The 16,323-nt window shown below is 43.2% G+C and overlaps 1 protein-coding gene across 2 annotated transcripts in view; it reads right to left on the bottom strand.

Moving 5' to 3' along the window:
* The window catches only part of Rnf32 (ring finger protein 32), a 35,038-nt gene extending 25,857 nt beyond the window's left edge, over nucleotides 1-9,181 (bottom strand). Inside the window, exons 1-6 of one of the 2 annotated variants that reach the window (XM_075954954.1) lie at nucleotides 9,098-9,181; nucleotides 7,068-7,152; nucleotides 6,273-6,537; nucleotides 3,442-3,584; nucleotides 737-769; nucleotides 131-255 (exon numbers count right to left, since the gene is read on the bottom strand). In XM_075954954.1, the coding sequence (XP_075811069.1) occupies nucleotides 131-255; nucleotides 737-769; nucleotides 3,442-3,584; nucleotides 6,273-6,537; nucleotides 7,068-7,082 (581 nt within the window). In that variant the 5' untranslated portion in view covers nucleotides 7,083-7,152; nucleotides 9,098-9,181. Of the gene's footprint in view, nucleotides 1-130; nucleotides 256-736; nucleotides 770-3,441; nucleotides 3,585-6,272; nucleotides 6,538-7,067; nucleotides 7,156-9,097 lie in introns of both variants that reach the window. The other variant, XM_075954953.1, reaches the window with a different exon arrangement.
* Nucleotides 9,182-16,323: the final 7,142 nt, after the last annotated feature.

Consider the following 16,323-nt stretch of genomic DNA (forward strand, 5'->3'; position numbering starts at 1 on the left):
GCACCCCTAATGGCCTTATTTTAACAAGTACTCCTCCCAGCCTAGGCTGCCTAGTGACCTTCTGGGTAAGTAATCAGCCTGAGCTACAAACATTTGTCTCCCCTCCGCAGGGCATGGAGGACACTCTTACCTGGTGGCACACTTTACTCTGAACAGGCGGGCCCCATCATGTATCACTCTGGTTTGATATTGGTTCTTTCTACAGAGGGGACAGGTTTTTTTATTTGTGAACTTTTCAAAAGCCTGAAGGCATGCCTGAAGAAAAGGATTTCACTTAAAACCTTACAAGTCATTACTTATAAACAATATTTTTACTTCTAATGTAATTAGTGTTTTCTCAAGTGAAACTCAGTCCAATTTAGATTATGAAGTAGCTTCATCAGATGTTAGCACTTCCTCAGGAAACCTGTTTCAAAAATGACTTTCCACAAGAACATGCATGCAGAGACTTCAAAAACCTCTGAAAGTCAAGTGGCGTAAAGGTAAAATACTACGCGTCAGACTGCCGTGCAAACAGCCGGCAGGAAGCAAGCTATCAGCCGCTTTGATGTGCGGCACTAACAATCTGCTACACAAATATCTGTGGGTCTGTCACAGAATCCATGATTTTCACCACAGGATGAGCTGCAGTCTACCCTAAAGCCATGTTTCTGACTACAAATGGTGCTCATGGATCAACAAATAGCTCTTTCAATGCGTGAGGGAAGGAGGCCAGGCCGAGGGTGGGGTTCCTTACCTTGTGGAATACGTGTGAGCAGGAAAGCAGCACCTGTCCACCCGAAGAGAGCAGAGTCCTGGGTTAGTAATACATCCTCTAGAAGGGCATCCGGATGCTTGAAGGTAGCATTCAGACAGCTGAGCACTTTCACACTTACGTTTTTAAGTTTAATATAGTATAAGCATATCATCGAAACAAAGCCAATGACCCAATACCATAAAACACATCATGCTTGATATTAATCCAGTAAAAGGAGTACCAAGGTAGACACTGCTAGGTAGATAGGGTGGGCATGAAGGACTTGGTAGGAGAAGGAGCAGAGACACAATAAGCAAACATCTTTACAGGGTTTTTGTTCAGCTAAATTACACTCCTCAACTTAAAATCCCAGCTTATTGTGACCTAATTCTGAGAGTTTTTGGATGGAGAGAAAATATGTTCATAAGAAAACGCCACCCTTCTGACTCAAAACTCTCCACCCAACACTGATGTTTTGACCTGGAAAAACAAAAATCAAAACTAGCCTAGACCCAATAAGGAGAAAGGATTTTAGACCATAACCACGGGCAGGTAAGTGGGCAGATCCACATCCTACCGTTTTCAGTGACCTGCCCTGTGGCTTTGCTCACTCTGTGTTTTTCTTAAGTGGGATTAAGGGAAGGAATTTTAGAATAGAGCTCATAAACTCCTAAAACCTTTTTAAAATATTTATTTTATTTTAGGAACATGGGTGTTTTGTTTGCATGTATGTCTTTGTACCACATGCATAGGGTACTCATAAAGACCTGAAGAGGGCATTAGATCCTCTGGAATTGGAGTTAGAGGTGGATGTAAGCACCATGTGGGTGCTAGGAATTGAACCCCAGTACTCTGGATGGGCAGCCAGTGCTCTTAACTTGTGAGCCACGTCTCTAGCCCCTAAAACCTTTTTCTGGACCCTGCCAACTGTAAACTTTAATTAAGTATTGTATTAAAATCATCTGTGGACTCAGTTTTTTTAACTATAACTTTCAAAGTCTTTTATCAACAGATAACATTCTGCTCTAAACAATGTAAGTCTTACATAATTCTAATAAATAATATTAGAATATTACACTTTGAGATACCCATACATTCATTATAGGCAAACAGTTCATGGTGATAGTTACACAAGGGAGGCCTGCACTTCATTTACATTTTGTCATATTTCTTGGTTGGTCTGTAGTGAATCACCTGAGTTCTCTTCTCACTGTTAGGTGGTGTCATCTACTGCACAGATAAGAAATTACTTGAGCTGGGTGGTAGTGGCGCACGCCTTTAATCCCAGTACTTGGGAGGCAGAGGCAGGAGGATCTCTGTGAGTTCGACGCCAGCCTGGTCTACAGAACGAGTTCAAGGACAGCCAGGACTATTTCACAGAGAAACTCTGTCTCAATAAAACCAAAAAACCCAAACCAACTAGAAAAAACAACCCTCCCAAAACAAAGACAAACAAATAATAAAAAAAACCACAAAAAACCAACAAAGTATCATCAAAGTAATTGAGAAAATTATTTCTATTCGTGTGTGTGTGTGTTTTGCCTGCATGTATGTCTTATCTGTATGCCTGGTGCCATGGAAGTCAGAAGAGGGCATAGGATCTCCTGGAACTAGAGTTGTGAGCCACCATGGGGGTATTGGGAATCAAACCTGGGTCTTCTGGAAGAATAGCCAGTAAATACTCAACCACTGAGCCATTTCTCTAATCCAGAAAAACTGTTTTTAACTAAGAAAAAAAAATCCAATACGGGAATACTAAGTGCAAGATTAACACAATACTGTATTTTAGCCAAATACTATAAATATAAATAAAACGACAAAGTTTAGTGAAATGCTTACATAACAGCTGAAATATTTAAGTTTTCATCCTTCATACAAACAGGCTAAATATGTACAGACAATAAATGAGGTTGCTGATGCTGGATGATTTTCTGCAGCTTTAATGATCTTGCACTTCGACACTAGATTACAAACTTCCCTACACATGACAGTTCTGTGGTTCAATGGCTGACTGAAATCTTCCCAATATCCAAATCCTACGTAAGATTAGGTCCTCTTGGAGAGCTAGAAGGAAAGTATACTTCAAGCATCTTAATTCACATTACTGGACAAGCAAAAATGGCTGACAGTGAAGCATTTCTAAGTCTGAGACGTCAGGACAAGCCCATGAAGCTTGGGGTCCTCGGCTGGGACCTAAGCCTGGCTATGTGCTGGGTTTTCTCAGCTGCTGTCTCAGTGCCTACCATGTAGAAGCTAAGGCTACACACTATGTAAAAGCCTTGGGCAAAACCATATTTCTCCCCAAATTCTGAAGCATGAGTGACCTTAGCTCCTTGGAGCTGGCAGTTTAGTCAGGCACAGCAGTGGGTCTGCGTGACAGGGTCTTGAGCTTCCTATGCACCGGGATGACCAGCCAGCTTATATTAAGAGCTGTGTGGACAATGATTCCATTTTATACCAGGATTCTCCCATAAATTCTCTGAAGATATTCAAAGCATCCTTTCATGCAAATGGCATACTTGTACTTAGTGTCACACGAGTAAGTGGACACTGTCAAGTGATGCTGTTTAGCCATACACATACCCTTTAAGGGTAGTAGAGAAAATGTTAAGTATTTGAAAGTTACAAGGGAGCATGGAACTGTGTGGCTCAGTGACTAATACTGGGGATGCAGAGCCTGGCTGATCTAAAGCTCTGTTATGTACCTGAGGATGGAGCTCAAATTCTTCTTTACATATCGGGCATGGTTGCATGGAGTCCCCCTGTAGGAGGGATCTCTGCTTCACTCTCTCCCATTCATCTGACGACAGTGGCAATGGGGGAGGTGGCAAGAGGCCTAGTTTCTGGGCTACAGGAAAGATAAGACACAATAAAAACTCACGTATTTTAGCATAGACACATGTAATTTTAGCATAGTCACATGTAATTTTTAATAGGCAACTATATGCGGATACTCTAGGGAGGCATTATAGCAACCTTCCACAATGCATATCAAGGTGCTTTTCTATGGAGGTATGAGTACAGTGATAAACCTGACATTCTCAATAATGATTTATGTTTTATACAGACTTTGTCATCATTCTGAATGCTAGGGATATTCAAGCAAGCAGTATTGACATTAAGTTGTATAGAAGTTGAAGAACACATTATTATTATTATTTGCCATTTTCCTTCTTGTTTTTTGTCTAATTTAACTGTCAGCTTCTAGCACTGCCTCTGTCCACTTAGCCTTGCTGCCCTCACCTTTACAAAGCACATCAATCATGTGCTACATTTCTTTTTTTTTTTTGGTTTTTCAAGACAGGGTTTCTCTGTGGTTTTGGAGCCTGTCCTGGAACTAGCTCTTGTAGACCAGGCTGGCCTCGAACTCTCAGAGATCCGCCTGCCTCTGACTCCCGAGTGCTGGGATTAAAGGCGTGCGCCACCACGACCCGGCAAGAATACATTTCTTAAGTAAGAAATTTATAAGAACCCATTACATGAGCTTATATTCCATGGGGAACTCACAACCTTCCTGAGCATAGGGCTGGTAGGACTGTAAATATAAATCACTATCTGCAAACTGCTAAATAATAGTAAAGGTACATTTAAAAAAAATAGACCTAGCACAGAGGGCCATCGGAAAAGCACTCTTGGTCCTACAAAAATTCATGGTAGAAGTATGAATATATTCTGAAAGGCTAAAACATAAAAGTACTCTCATAGGGAGTATATTTTCTAGATAAATAGACTTCTATGCCTTCCCAGGAAAAGTCACAGAAGAGACACTCATCCCATGAGCCTTAATAATTGTGGGTATATAGAAAACAAAAAGACAATGGAGAGACATAGTACTAAGAGCTAAGTAGCTATGAGAGCATTAGTGTCAACATGGGAAGTAAACAGCAGTTCACAAGGATGTGTATGTCTGCATGCAGTTGCCAGGAAGCAAACTCTGCACACAAATGTTTTACCTAAGATGATAGGAAAAGGAAATGCAGCAAAGTAAAAGAAACAAAAAGGAATTAACAAGGTCGACAGCAGAAATTCCAAGAAATTAAAAGCCAAAACGAAACTAGAACCAACAGTAGGCATAAATCCAAAATGTCTTTTTCTCCAAAGAGACATTTCTGATTAAATTGATATATATAAATACAAAGCACAAGGGAAAAATACAGAATAAGAAAAGGAAATAATCATAAAATGCATGACCAAAGCAGGGGAATGGGTTCTATCACCAGTGTCTATGTAAAAAAGTTGTACAATAGTGTGTGCTTAGTGCCGGCAAGGCAGAGACAGGAGATCCTTAGAGCTTGCTGGCCAGCCAGTCTAGGTGAACTGGTGAGCTCTAGTTTAGTGAGAAACCCTGTCTCAAAAAATAAGGTAAATGAGGAAGATACTGATACCAGCCTCTGGGCTCTACACGCACATGCCTATACCTGTGAAAACACACACACACAAACAACAGACAAAAATTCTGTCAAGAGCATCTATATTCCAAACTCACCTGATAATATAGGTGAGATTAACTTATTTCACTAGTAGGAGCAGAGGCAGGAAGGTTGCATTTAAGACAGCTTCAACTACACAGTGAGACCTTCTTTCTCAAAAAAAAGTTATGGCCCTAGTGTATGACAGGGATCCAATTAAGATGGAAAGGCACTAAATTTGTGGGTGGCATTAAACTGATGTCAGTGTCACCAGAAAGCACTGAGCCTGTAAAAATTTTGGGAAGGGGGTCCCCTGAGGAACATCAAGGCATTTAGTTCAATGAGGGTTACTGTACAGATTCAAGTAAAAATGGCTGACGAGTATGAGCTACTGCTGGGGCTGTGCACCAGTGGAGACACTGCTGCCTCACCAGAGGTGAGAAAGCTGCATAAGGAGGAAGGACACCACCTGAAGCTCATCTTCAATGTAATGGACGGAAAGCTGCATAAGGAGGAAGGACACTACCTGAAGCTCATCTTCAATGTAATGGACCCAGGCTCATTTAGAAGGTGCCAGATGGAAACTACATTCACAAAACACAAAGATCTAGACACGCACCTATAAACCAAACACTCAAGAGGTTGAAGCAGAAGGATTGAGAATTGAAGGCCAGCCTGAGCTATACAAGGAGATTTCCAAAGCCAACAAAAATATGCAAAGGAAGGCAGAAGGGCTTAAAATACAGAAGCACAGACCAATTCTGGCATTATGTGAAGTGCCACAGGGAACATGACAAAGCCAGGCACAATGTACACAGCCAGAAATTCACTCACAAAAGCAAGTCACTTACCCTGTTGCTGCAACTTATAGTATTGCTGGTGGCCACCTTGTTTAGGAGACAGTTCTACCAACACTTAATCTCAGAACTGGAAAAAAAACCTTGGCAGACAAAAAGTTGGCATTCAAAGCCTTATTAACAACACACTTGGCTGTCAGTATCTGCCAACAAAATGAAAATGTTAAGGTATTTTTACTCCAAACACACCATTGCTTGGGTACCTTCCAGCTTAAGGAGGTTACACTGGGTTAGTTAGCATCAAGCCAACAAATGACCAGATTAGTTTACCTAAAGTTAGCGCTGGCGGTGAGGGATCTAGAACATACTCCCTCTCTGGATCTTCCACTTTGGGGCGCTCTGTAGTTTTTCTAAGCCCAGTATCTATTATGGCCGTTGTGTCTCTTTTGAGAGATTTTGTCTTGTTCTCATTCTTTTGCACATTTGTCTTACAAGGGTCTGCTGCCGAGAGATGTCCAAGCTGAAGATCATGTAAAATGTGGTCCTGTAAGGCAACTGCAGTGACTGCTAAGTTACCTTTTTTAGATGAATGATCCTGAAAAGTAGGAGGTAGGGGTTGTCTTATTTACTCAAACAGTGTGTAACAAACATCTTTTAGAAGGAAACTGAAGCTTTGGGCTCCTCTGGTGGCATATTAGCAAATCAATGGGAAGGAATGCCAGAGCCACTGTACCCAAGTCAGCAAACCCGGACCCAACCTCCACGTTAGAAACCAAGGAAACCTTTTCATTTAATTTCTGGAGCCAATTATAAACCAATACATTCAAACCTGTGTGTGCCTAAATAAACACCTGCTGTTTTGCTATAACTGAATTAGACTCCAGGCAAACACTATGCTTTTAAGCATAAGCTCATTGGTGAAAACTTAAAGCATTTGCTGCAGGACCAGGTTCTTGAGCCAGGAGAGGCCTGCACGCAGCACTTACTGTTACCCACACCTCCCAGTCCTGCTCACAGCCCCTCATGGACACAAGGTTTAGAAACTATTTTTATGCTCAAAGAAGGTACAGTTTGACTACATCCCAAGAGTGAAACTACGGGTCGGTTTTGAGGAGGACGAAATACCTTATTTTTTAACATGCTCAATCAGGAAACACCGTGGCGTGGCTTCAACAAAGTCTAGCATCACAGTACAGTTCCTTCCATTCTTCTGCTGTGAAGAGAAAGTGAGTGTGTTGGTAAACATTCAGATCTCCTAGGGTTATGGAGATGATAACAGGAATGCCAGCTGCAGGGCAGCACAGAGCTACACTTTCCAGCTTACAGTCATAGCCCAGTCCATCCCTGTCCTCCAGTAGCTTCCCACAGTGCTGGAAAGAATGTGAACACAAAGAACATCTAGCAGCAAAAACGGGCATTTAGAGTGAAGTCTCAGACTAAAATCAGACACTAAGTGAACAACCCTTAAAGACAACACTTAAGCCAAGTCTTGAAGAAAGAAATGAGCATGTTGGATAACACGAGCAACAACAAAGGTGTTCAGGAAACCCGCATGCATGTTTGTTTTTTAAGGGAGAAAAGAAACAAGAAGCAGGTATAAGGGGCCTGCTGTTTATCTTCAACCTGCCCAACACATAGCTCGACAGAAGATGAGGATGGACTCACTGAGTCCCAACCTGCTTTCTGCTTTTTGGGGTAAGCTATCTAAACATCTCTGGCTCAGTTTTTGCATCTATAAAAACACAAAATCACTGACATCGCAGGATTATTATACAAAAGAAGAAAACATCCTAAGGGCTTACAGAGGACTGTTCTGCATAAGATACTATGCAAATGGTTACTGTTGCTCCCATCCCCTCAAAAGCTGGGGGAAATATTTGGTATTGCCCCTTTTAGTTTTGGGACCATGGTGTTACATTATTTTCTTTTTGCCAATTTTTATTAACACCTTGAGAATTTCAACACAATATTTTTTATTTAATAAATTTGTTTATTTCATGGTGTTATTTTTAGGAAGGCAAGAGTGTATAATATTCTACAGTGGAAACAGCAATCTAGGAAACAGTATCGAGGGAATAACTCTCAGAAGGGTGCTGGCAGAGCAGCTGTCTCCCACGCATGCATAAAACGCTCTCTCTTCTAACCCCAGCATAACAATTTAAGAGTACAGGAAAGTGAGCTTCATAGGAACTAACGTGTGAGACATCTGCTTTAAGACTAGGAAAAGAACTAGCGGCCGCTCAGATCCTTCAGCAGCCTAGATCGTTTTCACTGTGCCCTCCTCGTTTCTTTTCAGTTCTGGCATGGGGATCTATGGAAGAAATTTGTATTCAATGTTTCTTGCCACGGCCTAGGCTGGAGAAAGGCATATAAAATGCTGAAAGGTCAACGCCACCATTTTTCTAGTTCAAAATGCTTATAATCAGCAGAGAACAAGTATGCATCTAACCGAAAATTATTTAATTTTCAACAAGATTCATACTATCGTTAACCATAGGTAGCTAATTTGGTCTACAGTTTCACTTAGTTTTTATTATACCGTTGTGATTAATATCAAAATAAAAGGTTTAAAAAACTGCCTCATCAAGTCCCATAGTATCAGCAAATTGTATAATTTTCAAAAATACTCGAAACGTGCCAGATTTAGTTCAACTGTATGAGAAAATATAAATGGAGGAGAGGTGACCCGCTAATCTGGAAACAGGAAAGCGGTAAACTTAACCTCTGCCAGGCACTAACAGCTACAACAGAAAACAGCCTGTTTGTAAATCACAGCTTGCACATGTTCGGAGGTCGTGCCGGGTAGGAAAGCACAGCACGGGGCGTCAGGGCATTTAGTCACCAATTGCTTTAAGTTAACACAAGGCAACCGATACACACAGCAATAAAAATGCACACGCGACACTGCATACTACTTTTAAATACTCCTGCAGAGCCGAGTGATGCCGTTGGATGTAGCCCCTGAGTTCACTGACCAAACCGCACGCCACGCGCAAGGCAGGCAGGACCCACGGGCCGCCCACAGCGACTCGGATGGCCCGCGACATCCGTGCCTCCCCTCCCGCCCCAACACTATCCAGCGTCCGGGCCTCGTCGCCTCCCTCAGCACCCGCGCTTCTCCAAGCCCCAGACAGCGACGCCGAACGAACGCACACCGGCCTCCCCGCCTCCGGGTCGCACAGTCGCTTAACTTTCCTCGTCGTCACGGCAACCAGCACTTCGGAGTGCGCATGCTCGCCGGCGCCCGGCACACTACGCGCACGCTCCCGGGTTTTGCCAAGTCTGACTGACCAGTAGGCGGGGTCAGACGCCCTCTTCGCCTCACCGGCCGCAAGCGGTTTGATGCGTCGGCGTTTGCGTCACGCACGACGCCCCCATGTCGTCAGCGAGAGCCCGGTTACGCCATCGTGAGGCGCGCGCCGTCACTCCCGCTCTTCCCAGGCTGTCTGGTGTTCGTCTCGCGTCCTTCCCACCCGGCGTACCCCAGTCAGACTGCGCGGTGCGTGCGGAGGGTGCAGGGCCCGTGTGGCTTTTCGCAGTGGGTTTGTTGTCGCCCCCTGCGTCGGGAGATTTGTTGGCCGTCTCTCGACCGCTTCGCATGCGTTTCCGCCCTCCCGGCCCCCGCGTGTCCCTCTCACGATGGCTGCATTGTCCAGCCTTGACTCCCGGTAACTGAGCTGACGATCCCGGCCTGTTGTGTATTGCCGAGGCCTTTTCACGTTCGCCCCCTCCTCTAGTGATTCCTTTCTAGCCCTGGGCTCTCAAGGCTGCTCTGAAGGCCAAAGGGAAGGTGGAGAGAGCTGGCTCTGTGGCTACTGGCCTTCTGGGGTACCTAACCCCTCAACTCTCAGTGACATCTCCCACGTTGTCCATTGAACCAAGCCTGAACCCCTGGGGTCTTTTAAAAGAGTCTCTTGCTTCTTGGTCCAAGCAGAAGTCTGTATTGATTTTCTGCTGCTTCGAATGACAGTTTTGTTGTCCATTAGTTGGAATACAATTCACCTAGAAATGCAAAGAAAACACAATTCAAGGTTTCCTACAAAGATAGTAACTTCCGCAGAAGTTACTGAGCATGACAATGGTCTTCTGTCACTAACGTCCCAAAAGTCTATATAAATCTGGTATACATGATATAACTCTGGAACAATAGAACTTTAAGCTCCTCTTAAAAGTTACAACTTTTTCTTGGCAGTGAACTTTCTGAACTGGCTCTTACTGTTTGAACCTTGTAAAAGCAAATTAAGTAGTTTTAAAAGTCAAATACACAATTAGGGTTTTTTTTTTAATTGAGAAAAGGAAAAAAAACAAGTTTCCGCCTCCTCCCAGCCTCCCATTTCCCTCCCCCTCCTCCCACCCTTCTCCCCCTCTCCCCTCTCCTCTCCCCCTCCCTCTCCAGTCCAAAGAGCAGTTAGGGTTCCCTTCCCTGTGGAAAGTCCAAGGTCCTTCCCCCTCCGTCCATATCTAGGAAGGTGAACATCCAAACTGGCTAGGCTCCCACAAAGCCAGAACATGAAGTAGGATCAAAACCCCGTGCCATTGTCCTTGGCTTCTCATCAGCCCTCATTGCTTGCCATGTTCAGAGAGTCCGGTTTTATCCCATGCTTTTTCAGTCACAGTCCAGCTGGGCCTGGTGAGCTCCCAATAGATCAGCTCCACTGTCTCAGTGGGTGGGTGCACCCCTTGTGGTCCCGACTTCTTTGCTCATGTTCTCCCTCCTTCTGCTCCTCATTGGGACATTGGGATCTCAGTCCATTGCCCCAGTGTGGGTCTCTGTCTCTATCTCCATCCATCGCCAGATGAAGGTTCTGTGGTGATATGCAAGATATTCGTCAGTATTGCTCTAGGATAGGGTCATTTCAGGTTCCCTATCCTCAGCTGCCCAAGGAACTAACTGGGGACATCGCCTTGGGCTCCTGGGACTCTAGGTTCAAGTCTCTTGCCAACCCTAAGGTGGCTCCCTTAACTACGAATTGTGCTTCTGTGCTCCCCTATCCAGCCTTCCTTTATCCCAATCATCCTTTTTTCCCCAAGTTCCCCCCCATCCTCCCCTTCTCCCTTTTCTCTCCCCATCTCCCCTTACCCCCATCCCACCCCACCCCCAAGATCCCAATTTTGTCCCCAGCAATTTTGTCTACTTCCCATAGCCAAGAGGATAACTATGTGTTTTTCCTTGGGTTCACCTTCTTATTTAGCTTCTTTAGGTTCACCTATTGTAGACTCCGTGACCCTTATTTATGGCTAGAAACCAATTATGAGTGAGTACATCCCATGTTCATCTTTTTGGGTCTGGGTTACCTCACTCAGGATAGTGTTTTCTATTTCCATCCATTTGCATGCAAAATTTGAGAAGTCATTGTTTTTTACCGCTGAGTAGTACTCTAATGTGTATATATTCCACACTTTCTTCATCCATTCTTCCATTGAAGGACATCTAGGTTGTTTCCAGGTTCTGGCTATTACAAATAATGCTGCTATGAACATAGTTTTTTTTTTTTTTGGTTTTTCGAGACAGGGTTTCTTTGTGGCTTTGGAGCCTGTCCTGGAAATAGCTCTGTAGACCAGGCTGGTCTCGAACTCACAGAGATCCACCTGCCTCTGCCTCCCGAGTGCTGGGATTAAAGGCGTGCGCCACCATCGCCCGGCTGATAGGGCATCTCTTGGGTATATTCTCAAGAGTGGTATTGCTGGGTCCAGGGGTAGGTTGATTCGGAATTTCCTGAGAAACCGAAACACTGATTTCCAAAGTGGTTGCACAAGATTGCATTCCCACCAGCAATGGATGAGGGTACCCCTTCCTCCACAGCCTCTCCAGCAAAGGCTATCATTGGAGTTTTTGATTTTAGCCATTCTGACAGGTGTAAGATGATATCTCAAAGTTGTTTTGATTTGCATTTCCCTGATTGCTAAGGAGGTTGAGCATGACCTTAAGTGTCTTTTGGCCATTTGAACTTCTTTTGTTGAGAATTCTCTGTTCAGTTCAGTGCCCCATTTTATAATTGGGTTGATTAGCCTTTTTTTTTTTTTTGGTTTTTCGAGACAGGGTTTCTCTGTGGCTTTGGAGCCTGTCCTGGAACTAGCTCTGTAGACCAGACTGGTCTCGAACTCACAGAGATCCGCCTGCTTCTGCCTCCCGAGTGCTGGGATTAAAGGCGTGCGCCACCACCGCCCGGCTCACAATTAGTTTTTAAGTTATGAATTTTCACATAGTTTAGGGGTTTTTGAGGAAAAAGTCTAATTTTACCTATGCTACAGTGAATGATGGATGTAGAAAAGCAGTGGCCACCTTTTGCAGTCTTAAGACTAGTCTTTATTGAAGCCTAAGTGGATAAAGCTTTTTCTAGACCTGAGTTTAATACCTGTTTTGGCAAGTTGCTTTATTTTCCTAAACTATGAATTTCTTATTTACAAAAGAGGCCTTGCTGAATCGTGTCCTTGGACATCTATCAGTTATCCCCAACTGTAGTCCTGGACGTTATTCTCTGAGTGAACACACGGCCGATCTAAACTAGTTAGAAACTGTAGTTCCATGATAATGTTGACATCATGGGGGACGGTAGCCTGGCCAAGCTAGGCCAGTCACAGGAACTCAAGTGGATAGGAGGGGGCAATTGGAAAATTCCTTTAATTCTTCCTACTGACTGTAGGAACAAGAAAAGACACGAAACTGCAGCTGCATCTGTTCCATTAGCATCATGGGGTAAGAGCCTGAAGGTGTGGGGCCACCAGGTGAACCTTAGAAGGAGGATTACACAGGAAATGGCAGAACTGGGATTTGGACACAGTCCAACATGGGTGATGTAGTTTGAGCCCTGGAGCTACCCCAGTTTTTGGTCTTTTCTCTTACCTGCTTCATCTCTTGTGGGTCTGGTTTTTTGTTACTTGGAGCAGGAAGAATTTCAATGAAAATAGGGGTTCTGTTACCACCTTAGGGCTGTGATGAAGTTAAGATATGATATTGTATGTGAACTGCTTTGGACAGTACCTACAATCATCCTGTTTTGAGGCATTTCTCTCCAACTTTATAAAGTTCTAGAAATAAATCCTTTTTAAAAAATCCCCAACCTTATCCAAATGATTAAAATCTCATGATGTTTTGCTATCTAAAATTTGGTGCCCATTTTTCAGTTAGTCATAAAGATTTTTATTTTGTCTTTTGATTGAAATATTAACCTTGTCATTATTACTTTGCTATAGGTTTTTCTTCTCTATCTCCCATAGGAGGAGTCTCTTATGCTGCCTAGAACCTCAGACTTAGTTAAGTTAACCCATTCTCCTGCCTCAATGGCATGAGTATCTGAGACTACATATACAAACATATATCTGATTTATGCTTTTATTTAGACATTACTGTTGCTGCATCCCAAAAATTTTGAAGACTAGTGGTTTCATTTTCATTTAGTTCAAAATACTTTAAAAAATTTTTTTGGAGTCCAATAACTATATCCTGGCCAGTGATGGTCCCTACAAAAAGGGTTCCCATCCTTCAGTCTCGCAGCCTCACTGAATCCTAACACCTTGCTACTCTCTCCTCACTCCTTTCATTGGGTCAGTGCATCAGCCTGGACAATGCAAAACAGACTAGCTCTGAGTTTCTGTCCTAAATTACTTCATTTTTCTCTGCAGGGCTTCTCTGGACAGTTCTTGAAAGTCAAGTCTTCTGGTGGCAGCTTCCTGAACTTTTCATTTGTTAAAAAATATTGCTTGTTTCTAGACAGGGTCTCACTGTGTATTTGGCCTGTAACTTGTTGTGTAGCCTAGGCTGGCCTTGTATGGACATCAGTCCTCTTGTCTCCTTCCTGGTTGTAAGGAATTCAGGTGTGCACCATCATGCTCCACATTTCTCATTGATTTTTAAAAGAGATTCTTTGAGGTAAAGTCCACATAGAGCAGCACTGATCACCGTACAGTGAATAGCTCAGTGGCATTTGACAAGTCACAGTGGTGTTTAACCACCTTTCTCTAGTTCTAAGGCATTCTTGTACTGCATGGTGGAGAGAAATCCCACATGCATGCAATGGTGTCTTCCCTATCCCAGCCCCTCGCAGCTGCCAATTTGTATTCTGTATCCATAGGCTTAGACTTATATAATACATAACCTTTGATGTCGCTTCTTTTATGTGACATTTTTGAGGTCCCTTGATGTCATAGCATGTTCCAGTGCTATACATTTGTATCACAATTGATTATATGATCACATACAGATATACAGACTCATGTTTGTATGTCTGTTCTTTTTTCTTTTTTTCCTTTTTAAGACATAGTTTTAAGCTTTGAGCCTATCCTGGAACTAGCTCTTGTAGATCAGGGTGACCTCGAACTCACAGAGATCCACCTGTCTATGTCTCCTAAGTGCTGGGATTAAAGGCTTGGGCCACTGCCTCCCGACTGCAAGTCTGTTCTTATTACTCTTGTGTATGTGCAATCACTGGGTAGTGTATGTGACCACCAGACTGCTTTCCCCAGCACATGCTTCCTATTCGTTCCGACAAATACGCTCTTAGGTTTAAATGCTTCCACAGCGCTCCTAACACTTGTTGTTTTCTACTTTTGTATTGATGTTAAGACAGGATATCATTATTACCCTAGGCTTGCCTTGAACTCATGATTTTCCTGCTTCAGTCTCCTATGTGGTGGAATTCAGATATGAGCTACCATGTCTGACTTCTGCTTAAAAGAATCCTGTTAGTTAAGAGATGGTGTTATGGTTTTTTATCTTCCTAGTTACTGGTGATGTGGTGTGTCTTCATGGACTAGCCCTTTAGTGGGAAGTGCCCTGTTGATAAATGTTTGACCTACAGATTCTGGTTGGGTGTTCTCATTCTTCTGATGGGCTATCCAAGGCAATTTTCATTTCTGTTATGTTGTTTTCAACTTGTATTTCCTTTTGATACTGTCTTGTTTCCTTCTCTGTGCTCCTATTTCCCATCTGCCCTTGCAGGTGGCTTACTTGTTTCACCACAGCATGACAGGCTACTTTATAAAGAAAAAAAAAAGGATTATTGAGCTTGATGTTTGAGTTTCATAGGCATGGTAGGAACATCAGCTTCACTCTGGAGAGAGCTTCATACTTGATGCTATGCAATGGTAGGAGTTTCTGTGGGAGGAAGAGGCTTTGTGGCTTGACCAGAAGCCTTAGTGAGTCAGAGCCTGTCTTAGGCTTTTTGTAACAAAAGAACTTTGGGTCCTTTGACTTTGACCATAATCTTACTCTTCTGAAGAGGATGCTCCAGTGGCCTAAGGTCTCACTTGTGCCGTCACTGCCACATGAAGACCAAACCTTTAACGCAATGGTTGGAGAACAGACAACATTCTAACCATAGTAACCATTATCTCATTAATCACAGTTTAAATCCCCTCTTTGTTAACTTCAGACTCTGCCATGATTTTGTCTGTTGCTGCCTTCTTGCTTTAAAAAATGCGTTTTCTTGCCTTCCTGGCTTTTTTTCTTGCCAAAACAGCTTATTTATTGACCAATGGTAATAAAACATTTTCATAGCATACAGAAGGGAATCCCACATCAAGACATGAACACACACATTTTTTTTTTACCTCAGATAGGGAACTGACAACACACCAAAGAAAGGATACTCCTAAAGTTCAATTTGTAAACTGATGAGTTTTATTGGGATTCTTACAGGAATGTGTGGGAGGAGTTACTTCCACGAGCAGCAATGAATCAGACAGCTGCATCACCAAAACCAATCCTAGCATGGTTTGCAGCTTATGTATAAGCTCACTGCAGTTTCTGTAGGCAGTTCAACAGTTTGAAGACTGTTTTGGGAAGCTCAGGTGGTCTGAGCCTCTTTTAGACAGCTTAGCTTATCTGAGGGTTCTAGGTAACTTGCCTGGTCCCTGCTTGTGTAACATGACTTGACTGTTCTTAGAGTCTCCTCTCTGTAGTCCTTATTGCTTCTATATGCTTGGGAAGAAAGGACCTAGTATACCTGCTCAGTTTCAGGGACTTGCTGAAGCTTTTGAGTTCTTTACCTCTTTAGCTTAGCCAACTTTGCTTTAGCATGGAGTGCTTGACCTCCTGTTAGAACATCCTGTGTCTTAGAAAGCTTCCCTTCAACATGAAGGCTTATCATGGAGGAAACCGCTACACAGCACCTGGCCATCTGGCCCAATAGATCCTAAGCTATGGCTGATCTTTTTGGGCTAGTTGCTATTTTTTTGTGAGCCAGTATCCTTTCATGATATAGGACCTGACTGTTGTCTATTTGTATATGAGTTTCACAGTGCTTCTGTGTACTGCATCAATTTCCATTGCTACAATAAGGTTGTGTCACCACCTCTTTACTGCCTACCAAGGATGTCAAGCAGCAAGCCTTACTTGTCTGATGAGTCATTCTATAGGTTGACGATTATAGCCAGCCTAAAT

Source organism: Microtus pennsylvanicus, chromosome 21 (assembly GCF_037038515.1).
Source record: "Microtus pennsylvanicus isolate mMicPen1 chromosome 21, mMicPen1.hap1, whole genome shotgun sequence".
In the NCBI taxonomy this organism is placed as follows: Eukaryota; Metazoa; Chordata; class Mammalia; order Rodentia; family Cricetidae; genus Microtus; species Microtus pennsylvanicus.